At 30.8% G+C, this 16,945-nt stretch overlaps 1 protein-coding gene across 1 annotated transcript; it reads left to right on the top strand.

The window, feature by feature from the left end:
- Nucleotides 1-1,384: 1,384 nt before the first annotated feature.
- On the top strand, nucleotides 1,385-9,262 carry LOC126837562 (uncharacterized). The gene is made up of 8 exons (XM_050571498.1): nucleotides 1,385-1,453; nucleotides 4,287-4,376; nucleotides 5,096-5,166; nucleotides 5,620-5,812; nucleotides 6,769-6,815; nucleotides 7,419-7,587; nucleotides 8,727-8,785; nucleotides 9,157-9,262. Exons 1-7 carry the CDS (start codon nucleotides 1,385-1,387, stop codon nucleotides 8,769-8,771), a joined length of 684 nt encoding a protein of 227 aa, XP_050427455.1. The 3' UTR covers nucleotides 8,772-8,785; nucleotides 9,157-9,262.
- Nucleotides 9,263-16,945: the final 7,683 nt, after the last annotated feature.

Genomic DNA, 16,945 nt, shown 5'->3' with positions numbered 1-16,945 from the left:
AACAGCGTCCGAATCAATAAAATCACGGGAATATTAACATTTTAGGGTTTCTACCACTTTTACCAAATTGCATAAATTGCCATGACGAGGTTTCTTGTCAGCAGGTGGAATTAGCATTGATAATGAGGACGGCAGATCTCCGAGTGTTTTAGCACTCGCTCGCTATTTGGCCTCGGATAAACATACATGGATGTCGCTTTCATTTAACACATTCGTACATTATTATTATAATGTATATATATATATATAAGTTTAATACAATATAATACAGGGTGGGCCACGGAAATAGGGACATAAATAGATGGGTTTTTCTCAACATTGAATGGGAGTAGGCAGGGTAGATAAGCTCATTCGTTCCGTCAGATAATGCCATTTAGTTATCACTATAGCGCAGTGGAGTGTCGTTCACCGTGTGTTTGCGTACGACGCGTTTGTGAAAAACAATGAATCGATAGTTAAGGTGCAGCGTGTCCTCGCTGCCAACGAGTAGGGTCAAAAATAGATAGACATAACTCAGTATATTTTAGATGTACAAACATTTTATTAATATTTTATGATATGTAAATGAGTACCATTTCATTTTTTAAAAATTACATCAGACATATGACGGCCATCTTCTTTATAGCATGAAACAAGTCCGACGTTGAAGTAAAGTCCGAATGCACGCCTTTTCACGCCTGTAAAAAACTAGGTATTAGGCATTTAACAGGGGTCCCTTCTCACCCGACAACACACGAATCTCCCGCTCAACTCATGTTGGGTCATTCGACACAAACACTATTTGATTTATTAATACCAAACACCAACGAAGTAGTTATTAATAATCAAGTAACACAAATAAAAAACGGGGGTAAAAGAGACTTAAATTTAGATAAGGGGGATGGTGTGTTAGTTAAAGATTACAGAAAAACAGGTGAAAATTGGCCGAAGGGTACAATTACTGATAATATTAGTCATAATACTCATAAAGTAGTTTTAAATGATGGTTCTGACTAAGGCACAATGATCAGATATGGCCACACGGCCAAAAAGAAAATGAGTTATCTCCTGCTTCTAATTATTCAGACACGCCCAGTGTTGACCAAACAAACTCCATGCAACATATGGTGCAATTGTCTACCATACGCGAGTGCTACACCGGCACAACTTGTCATTCGTGTAATTTGGGTTTCATAACAAACATCAGCGAATATTATTATTTATATTAATCTAACTGTGTATAACAATGTCCATAATAAAAATAAGGAATAGGAGAGGAGAAATGTGACCGCCTTGGGGAACTCCAGAGGTAGTAGGAAAACGTGAGGATAGATGGTCGTTTACTTTAACTTGTTGACATCTGTTTGACAGGTAAGAGCTAAACCAGGATCGAAGAGGATCAGAGATGCCTATGGATTTAAGTTTAGAAATAAGGATTGAATGGTTAACAGAGTCGAACGCCTTACTAAAATCTGTATATATGAATATAATAATATAAGCTTCGATTGCACACAGGCAACAGAAACATCAACGAAATAACACAATTTTTTCTAGAAATGAAATGACATTTATCAGAAGAGAACCAGTCCACAAAATTATGGGAAATGATCTGAAATTTTTAAATAGGACTATAGGCTATAGTTAGAACATATTTTTGGATGGAAAATATACAAAATAAATTTAAGTTTGTGAAAAAAATAAATGAAACTTATTGTAAGGGATTTCGATTTACAGTAACGATTTAACTTTGATCTCAATTCACCCGGATCAAGTTGCATGTAGATGTTTGATAAATGTCTTCCAATAAGTGAACGGCCTCTTTTAGCACTATAAGTAAATGGTAAATACTTCAATTTTTCTCGAATGACACATTCGCGGGGAAAACGGAAGGAAATATTACTGTTAAATAAACAAATTCACGCCGTGCATCTCAATTACTTGAAAATAATATTGTATTAAATTAACTCACGTATGTGTTCAATAAAATTTGATTATAATAATATTACCATAGAGTTCAAAGTGATGGAATGTCCCGAATAACAAATTACCCGTCTACCTGGCAAAATTTGATTCATCAAATGTCGCGGCCCTGAAAGTGTAGTTTGGCTGTGCTTCAATATTTTTGCGGATCTGCTCCTTTATTATATTTTACTACTATGATTTATATAAAAGTCAAAAACTGACCTAACTGTAATTACGTTACAGTATTCCTTATTCTGATATCATTGTACCGCATTTTTTAAAGGTAGTATGGAACACTTGAAATTCTGATTTGTTAAATTTGTCAGGACTCAGGCTAACAGAATATCTACAAAAATACCACATTTTCCTTAGTTTTAATAATAATAATATTTATTACGGAAATACTATTCCAATTTGCAATCAAGGCAATAATACAGTACAACATCGCCACTACAATATATAGTTATAACTTATACATGTACATTAAATTGTAGAATATTGAGTTTACAATAAAGATTTTATTTACCTAGATTTTATTAAGTTAGATAGAAAACAAATCTAATTAGTGTCGGTCGACCTGCCAGATAAAAAACCATGTCGATTGGAGTCTAAGGTATTTTTAAATGTCTGTGCGAGAATGGACATTATGAGTTTTTCTAAAAGCTTAAGAATTGGAGCGAGTTTTGCTTTTGGTCTGTAATTAGATACTATAGATTTTCCCCGGTTTCAAAATAATAGAGACATTCTTTTAGGCCGACCGCGTCTACCTCTGTTGCTCCAATTGCGAAATATTAATATAACTTATACACTACTCTAATTAATACTAAATATTTCAGGGGTTCATAACAGTGTATCTGAGTATTTTATAAATTATTTAATGATATCTAAGCCCGACGACGAAAGAGTGACACGTTTGCGAATTATTTAGTAGATTATTATAGTGTGTAGAAGTCAGTATCCACCTGAAATATGGCTCAAGCATCAGAAGAGCCATTTTTAACCATCAATGCATGCGAGTCATTCCATACCCATTTTAGTTCTAGTTTTTAAACAACTCATCCAAATATTTTTATGTTTTTAGAAAAGTTAAAAGCAATTTTAATAGAAACATACCTACATTTAATTAAATAGTATAAATGAACCTTAACTTCACTCGATAAGAACTCGGGCGCAGTTAACATGTAACCTTTTTACACTTGATAAAAACTCGGTCGCAGTTTACATATTGTATGATTTTGTGTTTACCTGTGCCTTGGGCGCAGTTTACAATCGCCGATAAGAGATAAGTGAGATAATTATAGATAACATCATATTATTAAAGATTTATTTTTCGGATCTAATTACAAAAAATGTATCTACTATTTGGTATAATAAAACAATAGTACAAATATTATGTTTAATTTTAAATAGGAATTCCAAAAAGTAAATATGAAGAGTTTATTACATTTTATTTTATTAGCAGAAGTAACAAAAAACTCTAAACGTATTTTATTATAGGTACAACCTATACTTACGACTTCAATATTTCTAATTAAATAACACATTATACTGATAGGAGTCGATTACTTGTATATTTTCCTCATAAACTTATGTATGCGAACAGGGATGTTCTTAGAATATAAGAACATTAATATTGATAGTTAATTTTCTTCTTTATACTTAGTCAACCAAGGTAAACGGCCGTAAACAACGTCCAGAAAGTAATCATAATAATTACAACATACAATTTTACTTAAATTATTTCTATATATATTTTTTGTACATCCTAAACTTTTCAGGTACACTGATCAATATAATTACCGTTAAGTAATATAGGACTAGAAGTGGAATAACGGTACAATAGGAGGTACTTTGTTTTGTTATTTGATAGTTAGCAAACTAGGTATAGGTATAGGATTTGTATATTTTACTTTCTATGTACTTGTCTATTTTACATGATTTTTCGAACCATAATTCATAAGGAGATTTGCTTACTTGACCCGAATTACCTGTGCGTTTTAACACAAACATTGTTAAGTTAACTGCCTCTGTCCACAATGATTTTAGAAAATTCTTGGAATAGATTTGTAATAGAAGAAAAGCAAGGGGGAAGTGGCGATGAATGGCTATTTTAAATATTTATAAATTAGTCTCTTAATCGGGGCGTGTATGTGTGTATATTTACTACAAGAACTCACTTCCTGCCTCTAGACTTACTATTACACAGTGTTATAATATTGTATATAGTACATACCTTGTCGTGTTTTCTAAAAGGTTTGTTCAATCGCTTCGCGACTTATTGAGCTTACAATTTTATTACAATTTTTCAACTAATTATACATGTGTTATTATTTATGTTAACCTAGGATGATAACCAAAACGCTAAGGCAACATTACCAAACACACATTACGCTGAAGCTTCTGTAGAAAGTTTGGAACAGTCTTCTGAATATAAGGTAAGTCTCTTCTTCTTCTTGTTAGTAACATTGTTATTTTATGAATTAGCTGAAAATAATGTTATCATCATATATTCCACGATAGTGTTAGATGAAAGCGACATCCGTATAACTTTATCTAAAGGCGAAACAGTTTTACATGAAAATTGAATAGTTTTCTCGAAATCTATTACAACATCGGGCGGTGATATCGTAATATTGTTTTGAAAACCATATTCACAAATTGATTTTAGGCAAAAAGTGCAAGATATTGTACTTTTATTGGATAGTAAACATATAACGAGTGTTATATAATAGCCGTTGATAAAACCATGTATTGTAAACATTTGTGTGAAGTAATTAGGGTAGTATGAAAATGTACCGCCCATGTAAAACCATTTTGTTATTGCAAGAGTATTTAAATTAGAAACGCAACTGAAAACTACACATTTCAACTCCTTGTTGTTTATTAATACAAATAACTCTTATCTATTTGTTTGAACACCGCGTTCGTCAAGAACTAATTGAACTTCTTCAATAGATTTAGGGAGTGGAGGTCATTATAGGTTGGCTTACCTGTCAATCTGTTTTTACATATTACGTACCATGATCCTATAAACTTCCAGTAAAATATTTTTAAAAAAAACAATTTGGTTTGTACAATTATAATAGAGTAATTAAAATAGTATACTATTACACATTAAGTTTACACTAATTATTTAATTTTTTATATATTTCAGACTGCAAGGGACGCTTTGCCGTTAAATGACCGGTTGGCCACGGCCACTGAAGCGTCCGAGGAATTAGAGCAGTAAGTCTTTTTAGACATTTTGTCAGTGGTTTCATAATTTCAGGTTCTTTAAAAATAACTATTTATATAAAATTAAAAAAAATTCTTTAATGATAAACAATAATCAAAATCCACAAAAGCTTCAAAAATTTTCGTTTTTAAAAAATTATCAAATTTATTTTTATATTTATAAAAAATGTACATTTAAATACAATATATTAAGTATAAAAAACCAATGAGGGGGGACTGTTAGCCACATGACTACTTTCCCTCAATTTGAATTTATTTGGAAAATATACTTTTCAAAATAAGAAAATAAAATATGTTAGAACATAAGTACTTACTAACCTTATATAGCTTGAATATAGTTCTAAATGAAATTAGTATTAACTATTTGGTTTTGCATGCTTATCTATTTCCTAATAACCTATGTTTGTACATCTTTTTAATGTTTTTAAATTTGTAAATTTAAAGGATTAAAAACATACTAATAGAAGAAAAGCAACATGTCATAACCAAATGTCAACAATATTACGAAGAAATAAGACTTTTAGCAGTAACTGAAAATAGCCCACTAACAAGGGCCAGAAATAAAAAATTAAGATTGTGTTTGTCCAAATGTCAAGATTTAAAAATTTTTATAGAAGATCTGGAAAGTGGTCCTGAGGTAAGTACGGCCCTGTATGCCGACTACATTTATGCTCGGTTCGCTTGGCACGGGCCGTTTTGTCGGCTATTCGACGCACCTGTTTTTTTGCGCGAGAGGCGTCCAGCCGACACATAATTGACTTGCGGTCATTTTTTTTCTATAAAAACTATAAAGTTATCTAGATAAGATAACGGACAATTGAGTAATATTTCATCTAGATAAGATATTGAATTATTCATTTAACATTTATCTAGTTAAAAGATAAAAGATAAATACAATTTTATCTAGATGAAAAATAGATAAATTATATTTTAACTTTCATAAAATATGTTATACGAAAGTGTATGAGTGAACATTTTATATAAATACTTATATACTTTTATGATATATACTTAGCAGAGAATTAAATATTAAAATTTGATAACTGCTACAAATGAATTACTTTTAAAACCGCAAACAAATATTACACTTAACATATTTTCCAAAGTTTATATAATAGTATATCTATCTAACACAAATAATAAAAATAATTTGACAGTTAACAGTAATTTTTGATCCGTCAACCGACAGTATTTTGTAATATTTGCCATCCAGTAGATAATTTTGAGTTTTATCGATCGCATTTGTAGACTCTGCTGGTTGTGACCCCGCAGGATTGTTAATTTGGTATTGATCACCCTCGTGACATCTTGTGATTTTTTTTGGTTTATTTAAAATGTTTGAAAGCGTACGAAAAGCTTTAGTTACTGACAATTTTATACCCAACTTGTCTGCGATATTTTCTACTATTTCAATACTGTATTCAGAATAAGAGCGGTCCGGGTTGCACATTTTATGTACCATGATCCTATACACTTGCAGTAAAATATAAAAAAAAAAACAATTTGATTTGTACAATTATAATAGAGTAATTAAAATAGTATATTATTACACATTAAGTTTACACTAATTATTTAATTTTTTATATATTTCAGACTGCAGAGGACGCTTTGCCGTCTACGGCAGAAATGGAATTAGAGCGGTAAGTTTTTTTAGACATTTTGTCAGCGGTTTCATAATTCATAATAAATTCATTATTGACAAACAATGTTCAAAACCTATGAAAGATTTTTCATTGAATTTCATTTGGTGGGTTACTGAACATAAATATAGTTGGACAACTAAATTTGATATAATCATCTACAAAAGTACCGTCACGTCGTAATTAATCTATAATATTCGATGGGGTGACAGGGGTGCAATTTGACTTAAAAATTAATTAATGATAAACAATGTTCAAAATCCACAAAAGCTTCAAAAATTTTCGTTTTTTAAAAATTATCAAATTTATTTTTATATTTACAAAAAATGTACATTTAAATACATTCTATTAAATATACAGAACCAATGAGGGGGAACTGTTAGTCACATGACTACTTCCCCTCAATTTGAATACATTTGGCAAATATACTTTTCAATATAAAAAAATAAAATGTGTTTGAACATATACTCTAATCAGAATAAGAACAGGCTTCGGCGGCACGAACACTGCCGCCCGACGAAAACTGGTCGGCCGCCGAAGCCTGTTCTTATTCTGAATATAGTATAGCATCATTTTAATGTTATAAAATTTGTAAATTTCAAGGTTACATGAAGAAATTAAAGATAAAAAGAGAAATTTACAAAGGACAATTGAAGCGGACAGACAACAATTATATGGCAACCATGGCGTGAACAAAAAAAGGATAAATAGGAGTATTTCAAGAAACCTCGTTATCAGATCATTTTTAGTTCATCTTAAAGATCGTATCCAGGTGAGTACGGCCCTGTATGCCGGCTATATTTGATAAGATATGGTTTACTAGTAGAGCAGAGCCAAACAACAACTCGTTCAAACGGTCCAACAATAATTCAACTATTACATTTAGTATTATGTATAACAAATTAGAGGTGTACGTTGCTGGGCATATTCAAAATATAAAAAAATGTATTACCTACATGTGAATACCGTACAGTTTTAGAGTGACATCATTAAAATAAATTAATATTGTTTTTTTCCCACTAAAGTTTCATTACAAATTTGACGAAGTTCCACTTTTGAAATTAAATGCAACCGTTTGTGTTTCATTAATTCTAGTAACAAGTGATTTCGTTCATTCGTGTTAACGCTTACCCAACCAATGATAAAATCAAATATCTAAAATATACATTTTGTATTTAAGTATACAACCTTCATTAAAATAATTAAGTATTTTTACTTGTAAATAGAATAATGTACCTTTTCTTCAGAGTCAACTACTAAATCGTCACACTTCCCTATGAACTCGACAACGTCATTAAACTGCATTTCATATAGTTTTCCTAATGCAATATTCGAGTTCACAATTGTTCACTATAGAAATGCCTTTGTATTATTTAAAAAACTGAAGGGGCTGGGGGGAAAACAGATCAATGTCAATTTTTTTTTTTTTTTGAAAATAAGATTTTGGTATCAAATTATTTGTATTGACGTATTGTATTTTTCATGCGCTCGAATAAAGGAAAAAAACAGATTAATCGAGAGTAACGACCGCCGGAAATTTAGACATACAAGCAAAATGTATTACGTTTTGAAGTTAAAAACATGATTTTCTCAGAATAAACAATAATTGACATTGATCTTTTTTCCCCGCAGCCATTTAACTGTTTCAGCTCTAGATCAAACCTGATAACTCATGTACATTTTTTAAAAAAATTACCACCATATAAACTATAAATATTTTTGTCTGACAGAAGCTTGGAAGTCTGCATAAAACCAACACAATTATTATGATTTATATTTGTATATTATTATTTACAGTTGTCTATCCCCTTCTTAACATTTGTGTCTCAGATCTTAGTTCTTACACCCTAGAGTTCCTGGAAACTATGTATAATAAATATGAGCCTGATTTAAAAAAAAATTAATTTTCAGAAACGAAGTATCAGAGAGCCACGGCCAGGACTATTCGAGTGTTAGGCCCATTTACATAAGTAAGTATATCATTTTTTTTTTTCATATTTTAAAAATATTAAAACCAATTTTATTTTGATAAGTTTTTGAATAAGGATTTCATTCCAACAATAATAATACTTTTACAAATAAATCTGTCAATAAATTGACATGGTGTACATTTTTTAAAAAAACAATTTATTCTTAGTTATTGCCTAAATAAAACTCCTTGAAATCAGCCCACTTAAGAGGATTCTTAATATTTCTTAGTTTAACAGAATATTTAATATTAATTTCTAACTCTTTCGGCTAACTCGTCTTTACATATTTGTATACTGTAAATAATTCTTCGTCAATCTTTAATGTCTCTATTATTTTCTCTAATTTTATGTCGAACTAAATCTATTTACAGCATATTGGACATCAACATCAACCATCATCATGAACGACACATTACCAGACTAGGCCCGCAACAGTAGTGATCCTGGTGAATAACACCAACCACAATTATTATGTCAATTATTATTAAAGTATCAATATTTGTAACTTGTGTTTTAAGTATAATATTTTATTCTTTTATATCAACTCCTTTACATATATATTTTTCTTGAAACTTTGATATAAAACTTTCAAGATATCCTAAGGAGTCGATACTATCAGAAACTTGGTCGTATAAAATACTGTTGTCAGAATATATTAGTTCAATAGGAATTATTTTTCCTAAATAACTGCATTGTACATTGATGAAAGCTTAGGTTTTAATATCTAAGTAGAAAGATTCGCCCCACGTTTTTCTAGTTCACTTGTCCTATTTGGTTATCAAGACCACCGGAGGGTTATTTTATACTTTTTAAGGCGCATAAAAACGTTATTTTTAGATTATTATACGTTTTTCCAATACTTTGGATAAAGTATAAGTCAGGGATATCATGACATGTTATGTAACATTTATTTCTTATCACGCGTTATCATTTCTTAAAAAAAAACTACCCCCAACTCGGTTTTTGATTGTTTTGGTTAAATAGCCATTCGTTAGCCGCTGTCAATATAGGTCCGTCAACCTACCTGTCATGACGGTGTGTTAGAAAAGTCGGTAATCAATAAATATGAATCGTTGGTCAACCAAAATATCACAAAACATTTTATTGTGTTTGGTTATCTGTGTACTCATCTATCGGACAATGCGATCATAAATAAGTATTTTATTGGCTCCCGGTCTTTGGAAAACCAAAGAAATATAACAATATTTAAGAGAAAATGTAATATCTTTACAAAGTCATAGCTAACGACTAGATGGATAAAAACTAATAATTCAAACGATAACATATTTTTTAATTTTTCGCCTACAAATTTATGGAATTAAAAACATATGTTGCCATTTTAAAACGTGAACTTAGACCCTTTTAATCGTATAAAGGACGAAAATACAAATGTTCAAAGCATTGAAAAATGTAGTATAACTTATGCATAAGAGAATAGGAAAACATGTTTTTTCAAAATATTCATATTTTCCGAGAAAATCAGCGTTTTACGTTAGTTGGATCGCCCTGTATAGTTAACTAAATAAATATATAGTTTTAAAGGTCGATAAAGCTCTAGAAAATGCCAAAAAAAAAAAAAAGATAAAAATTTAAATATTGTTCAATATTGTAGTAAAAAATGTTTACAAAAATAAAAAATTACAATTATTTTGAGAGTGAACCAATGCTGGGCTCACCCGATAAAATAATAAATACATTTTCCTACAATATATCTATAGTTATAAGGAATTGGTGTAAAAAAATATTTTATAAAATAAAACACAATTTTTTTCATAAAATGTGTGCGTTATTTTCTTTTTATGCGCAATTTTAGAATTTTCGAGTTGGAAATTAGTCTTAAAAGATAAGTCTAACATATACGAATACGGCACTCAAAAGAGAAAAAGTAGCACATGTGTTATTTAAAAAACATTATATACTTATTTATATGCTGGCAAATACTCTTAATATAGGTACATATGTATTAAAACGGCTTGTTTATATAGTAACTGTTATTATTGATGTTAATATTACATTTGTTTCACCGCACCCTTTCAGTGTAAAACAACATATTTCTCCAAACTGTTTTTGCTAATTTTTCCTGTTTCAAAGAATTTCTTACAGCTAATACAATATGTTTAAACTGTATTTTACTGTTTTTGTGTTGATGGTCGTTGTGTTGATTGGAACAACGTGCCAGTCAGGACTAGATAAAGTCATTTGGAATTTGACGATGGACAGCCGCCATTTGCACTGCAGTGCACATAAGATTTCCTACCCGGGTTTTAGCATGGTGTTGCCCGAAGTCAAAAACCTTGACAGAACTTCACTTATTGAATTTGGAAAACCAAATTTGCCGATCCTGCAGGTCGACACACAGGTAATAAACTTCTCATAGAAATTTAAATATTTTGTGCTTAAAAGTTTCTCCGAAATCTATTAAAACATAAAATACCTCTCTCAAAAAGTTATATAAGGAAGAACAAGTCAGTTGGAATTTGACGATGGACAGCCGCCATTTACACTGCAGTGTACATATGATTTCCTACCCGGGTTTTGGCATGGTGTTGCCCGAAGTCAAAAACCTTGACAGAACTTCACTTATTGAATTTGGAAAACCAAATTTGCCGATCCTGCAGGTAGACACACGGGTAATAAACTTCTCATAGAAATTTAATTATTTTGTGCTTAAAAGTTTCTCCGAAATCTATTAAAACATAAAATACCTCTCTCAAAAAGTTATATAAGGAAGAACAAGTCATTTGGAATTTGACGATGGACAGCCGCCATTTACACTGCAGTGCACTTATGATTTCCTACCCGGGTTTTGGCATGGTGTTGCCCGAAGTCAAAAACCTTGACAGAACTTCACTTATTGAATTTGGAAAACCAAATTTGCCGATCCTGCAGGTAGACACACGGGTAATAAACTTCTCATAGAAATTTAAATATTTTGTGCTTAAAAGTTTCTCCGAAATCTATTAAAACATAAAATACCTCTCTCAAAAAGTTATATAAGGAAGAACAAGTCATTTGGAATTTGACGATGGACAGCCGCCATTTACACTGCAGTGCACTTATGATTTCCTACCCGGGTTTTGGCATGGTGTTGCCCGAAGTCAAAAACCTTGACAGAACTTCACTTATTGAATTTGGAAAACCAAATTTGCCGATCCTGCAGGTCGACACACGGGTAATAAACTTCTCATAGAAATTTAAATATTTTGTGCTTAAAAGTTTCTCCGAAATCTATTAAAATATAAAATACCTCTCTCAAAAAGTTATATAAGGAAGAACAAGTCATTTGGAATTTGACGATGGACAGCCGCCATTTACACTGCAGTGCACTTATGATTTCCTACCCGGGTTTTGGCATGGTGTTGCCCGAAGTCAAAAACCTTGACAGAACTTCACTTATTGAATTTGGAAAACCAAATTTGCCGATCCTGCAGGTCGACACACGGGTAATAAACTTCTCATAGAAATTTAAATATTTTGTGCTTAAAAGTTTCTCCGAAATCTATTAAAATATAAAATACCTCTCTCAAAAAGTTATATAAGGAAGAACAAGTCATTTGGAATTTGACGATGGACAGCCGCCATTTACACTGCAGTGCACATATGATTTCCTACCCGGGTTTTGGCATGGTGTTGCCCGAAGTCAAAAACCTTGACAGAACTTCACTTATTGAATTTGGAAAACCAAATTTGCCGATCCTGCAGGTCGACACACAGGTAATAAACTTCTCATAGAAATTTACATATTATTTTGTTTTTAACAGTTATATACCTACCCCACCGACCAGAACTTGTAAGTTTAAAATTAATTGTTGAATTTTACTCTATCGCTGTATTCTTTAAATCTATTTAACAGGTTGTTGGAACGACCTTTCTGACTGGCATCCGAGAAATGGGCAAAGGCCTATTCGCAAAGGTGTGTTACGGAGTTGTGGTCAGTGCAGTAGCTATTGTGCTGATTTTTGCTAGTATTGTCATACTGGTACTCTTACTCACGGCTATTGCACCTTTGATACTTATATTGACTTCTTATGCACTGTTCCTGAAACTACTGACCATCATGGTATTTCTGCCGCTGTTTCTAGTATGGATAATCGTCAGTGTCATTGTAATTTATATCGTTATTCATTTGAAACGTTCACATATCATATAATGTTATCATACATTAACAATTTTCACATAACTTATATTATTTTTGTACAAAATAATTGTATATACTCCAAGTAGCTGTACACCACAGCCATGGTGCGTAACCCGTCTTATACACATATACAACACTTATACAATCATAAAATGATTTTGTATTTCACAAGTTTACTAGTTTGTTTTTTTATGCAAATATATTTTGTAGAAATATCGCATGTTATCGGATCTTTTTTATTAATACCGTTATACAACAGAACATATGTAGTGAAGCTATTTTTAGATACCGTCGACAAATACTTTTAACTCAATACTTTTACTGACATTTGAAAAAAACGCTTTTACATTTGTCCCGCTTAACCCTACCTATACCACGTGGTGGCGGTTAGGTTAGTAGTAAAGATTTGAATAGAAAACAACTCTATGCAAACGAAACTCGATTTGTTACAACAACTTTTTAAATCGTTGTTTACCCAAAGTACTTGCTTTTGCAGTGTGGGTCACAATATTCTTTCAGCTGTGCGGTAGTACGCGACGGCCCATGATCTTAAGATTGTCCTAAGATACGTCATAGTAATATTATTATAAGGAAATATTGTTTAGAGGATTATACGCTATCATCGCCGACACGACGACGTCGTGGTGTTTTTTTATGTGCTGATCGATTTTTTAAAAACAAATCGTTGTATACGTTAACACGTCACCGGTCTTGTGCAAGTACTTATATACTTGGAACTATATACAGAGGTCTACATATAAGTCTGCGCGGTGTCTGGCTGACAAAATATATTATGTGTTATTGGATCACGTGTGCCGCGGTGTGCTCACCCGCCGTCAATCGTCGCTCAAGTCAATTATTTTTAAGACGGTATACTTACAAGTCAATCCGTCAAACCGGAGGTCTCCGGTTTCGGTAAACGTTACTATATTGCCAACACGTGTTGTGATTCACAACCGCCTTGGGTAAACCGAAAAGTAGTGAGACCGGTGCCCTTTAGTCGTTTTAGTCGGTGCTGTAGTTTATTGAGGTACTGGTGTTTATTTTTTTTAATTTAACTCAATTATTCCAAAATTAGTTGGCGACAGAAAAATTTTTTTTCATTTTTTCCCCTCAAAATGTCTACATAATAAGCAGTGTGACCGGTCGGAGTCCTATTTTGGTTTTGGCGCCCAATTTCAAAACACAAACGCAATAATCATAATAATTATCACTGTAGTGCACCGGTCGGATGACCGCGTACAAAACACCGTAAACGACCAACGTTTGTAACGGAAAACTAGGAGTAGGTTTTAATAAGTTGAACACTTTTTAGTTAATTGTAATATATAAAACCATCAAGCTTAGCGGGCCTTTTAAGGCCCAATGCTGCCATCAAGATGGTTTCTTGACGAATTCGCTTCCGGGACGGGTCGTCAATCCGTCACCGGAGGAGGGGGATGGCGGTTCCTTTTTACCGGACGATTGCTCGCCCAGCAAACGGAGTGCCTGTGACCGGGTGTCAAACCGGCGACAGTAAGCGCTAACACACTGCCACCTTACCCACTCGGCCATTCCTCCTCTAATTGTAATATACCGGGTGATTGGTTAACTATGGACTACTCAATATCTTAGAAGATATTAGACTTTTTTAATTTTTTTTTTTTTGTACTATTATAGTTAATAGGTGGGACAAATTTAATGTATTTTTCAAAATTTTAACACCATCCCTTATGCGTTAAAACCATATCAACTTTAGATTTTTAAATGGTAACCCCCAATTTTATTTTTTGATGATCGTATTTATTTTTTTTAAATTTAATTTTAGGCGTAAAAACTAGCTAAATCAGACAAGTACTTTTAAAGTTATAGCTTAGTACTATAATATTATAATATTAGCTTATATGAGATGCTTTTATAAGTTTTACAGCTAAAGAAAAAAATCGTTTATCGCCGGATCTCACGTTTCACAAAATAAGATTGATTAACGATACGGTTGTAGATTAAAGTTAATAGTTGACGGTCGTCGGTCACAATGAAAACGAACTAATAATAAATCTATAACAATATTATATGGGTAATGTCTTCTTATCTGTTTTTTCTGTAGTGTTCCTAGCGGTGCGGTGTACCTGTACGTATTGAATATTAGGCATTAGCTGTTGTTAACAAACAATATTATGAGCCCTAGTAAATAGTTTTTTTTTTCAATTTCAACCATAGGTTACCGTGGTCTAATCACGGTCTTATATAGAGTATATACCGTGGTTCTACCAAAACGATTCGTTACTAGTGTAGATTAATACCAACACAGAACAAATTATTATAAAAATACGACTACTTGAAAACTAATAAAAAAGTTCATTATTCTAATTTTTCAATTATTATGGTTATTTAGCGTCTTGGTTTTTACTTTAAATATTTAGCGTCTTGGTCTTAATAAGTGTTACTTGTACTGGTGTCTTAACTAGTCAAATTATTAATTCTGTTAGTGAAAATATTTTTAAAAAAACTTTAATAAATAACATTCAATTTTTTGTTTTTTTAGTATAATGTTGTATTACATACAGTTAATAGATAATATGTACAGAAATAAACAAAAACTAAACTTAATATGTACAGAAACTATTTTAGCATTTGTCTGAACTGGTTATGATAGGTACTTAAGATGTCAAACAACATCTTTATAAGGCATCTAGTGTGATTCTTAAAATGTTTAGATAACAAAGGATTCCATAAGAAATACGTTCATCCAATACTTGTGCACTAAAATAAATTTTCATTTTTATAATTTAAAGTTGTAACGCGTCAATTTTAACTATTTCTAGTTCAGTATTTTTAATTATTAAAAGCTGTATTTATTTATTAACTCTTTATTATATTACACTACTATATTATACTGTATATATTTCATAGTATTGACTATTCTTACTTATTTTAATGTGTTCATAATATGAAGAGTAAAAGTATGTTTTTTATTTAATAAATGATTGTTTTTTTCGTTGTACGAGGTATAAACAAAAATTTAGAGTGACAATGAAAAAGTACAATTTTTTTTGTTTTTGTATGGCTTTTTTAACAGTCATAAGTTTAAAATTCAATAATAATATTACTAACAAACATTTAAATACTATATTATGTTATGTTTATTATGATAATAGTAAAATAAAAAAACAAGTAACAAGATAAATAATACGCTTATAAGATACGAATAAACATTTTTATTTGCTAAATCATATTGAAAAACTAAGACTAAATAAAATTAACATATCTATAATTAACTTGTAAATAATAGAGGTACAACATATTGCTGTATCTAGTGATGTATTTATAGGAAGTTACCTTGGACAGTAAAGTTTGTTTGATAATTTCCCACTAGAAGAAATCCATCTCCATTTACATATTTAAGTTAAAAAATATTTATAAGTATATTCATTCAATTTACTTTTTTACACTTAATCCAATAGTTAACATTTTTTTTTTTCTATTTTGTGTTTTATAATTTTATTTACTTTATTACTTATAAAAACTTAATCGTAAACCACTAGAAAGTTGTCAATAAATTCTGTAATAGCTAATGCCAAAACTATGCCATCATGAAAATAATTTCAAGATTTGGATTAAGACAATAACATATTTTAGAAATATTAACATTCTCAGCAGCATTTTAGATTAAATTAATATTAAATAAAGAATTCATCATTAATAATTAATAAATAATGTATAATAATTATAGATATGTTAAGTATATGTGTGTTTAAAAACTTTATGTCACTTTTAAAATGATAAAGTACTTTTAAATTATTTTATTAAATTACATTTTTAACCGAATAACTAAATATATATAGTTGTCTAATATTTGATTTGAACTTGTGAATCCATCTTATTCTTCTTACTGACTTAATGGAAAACCGTTATCTGCAATAGTGTGCCAAAGTAACTAAAAAAATAATAATAATAATAAATTGTTAGAGATGAATTCATAGAAATTAACTAAATTATTGCAAACTGATGATCTTATATATTTTACCTTAAAATAAAACACC

This window comes from Adelges cooleyi, unplaced genomic scaffold (genome assembly GCF_023614345.1).
Source record: "Adelges cooleyi isolate 19-005CV unplaced genomic scaffold, UGA_ACOO_1.1 ACOO_flye_CR_arks_rails_tigmint_CR_PRNA_251, whole genome shotgun sequence".
NCBI lineage: Eukaryota > Metazoa > Arthropoda > Insecta > Hemiptera > Adelgidae > Adelges > Adelges cooleyi.
The sequence above is the reverse complement of the archived record's forward strand: the minus strand, read 5'-3'. Positions and strand labels throughout refer to the sequence as shown.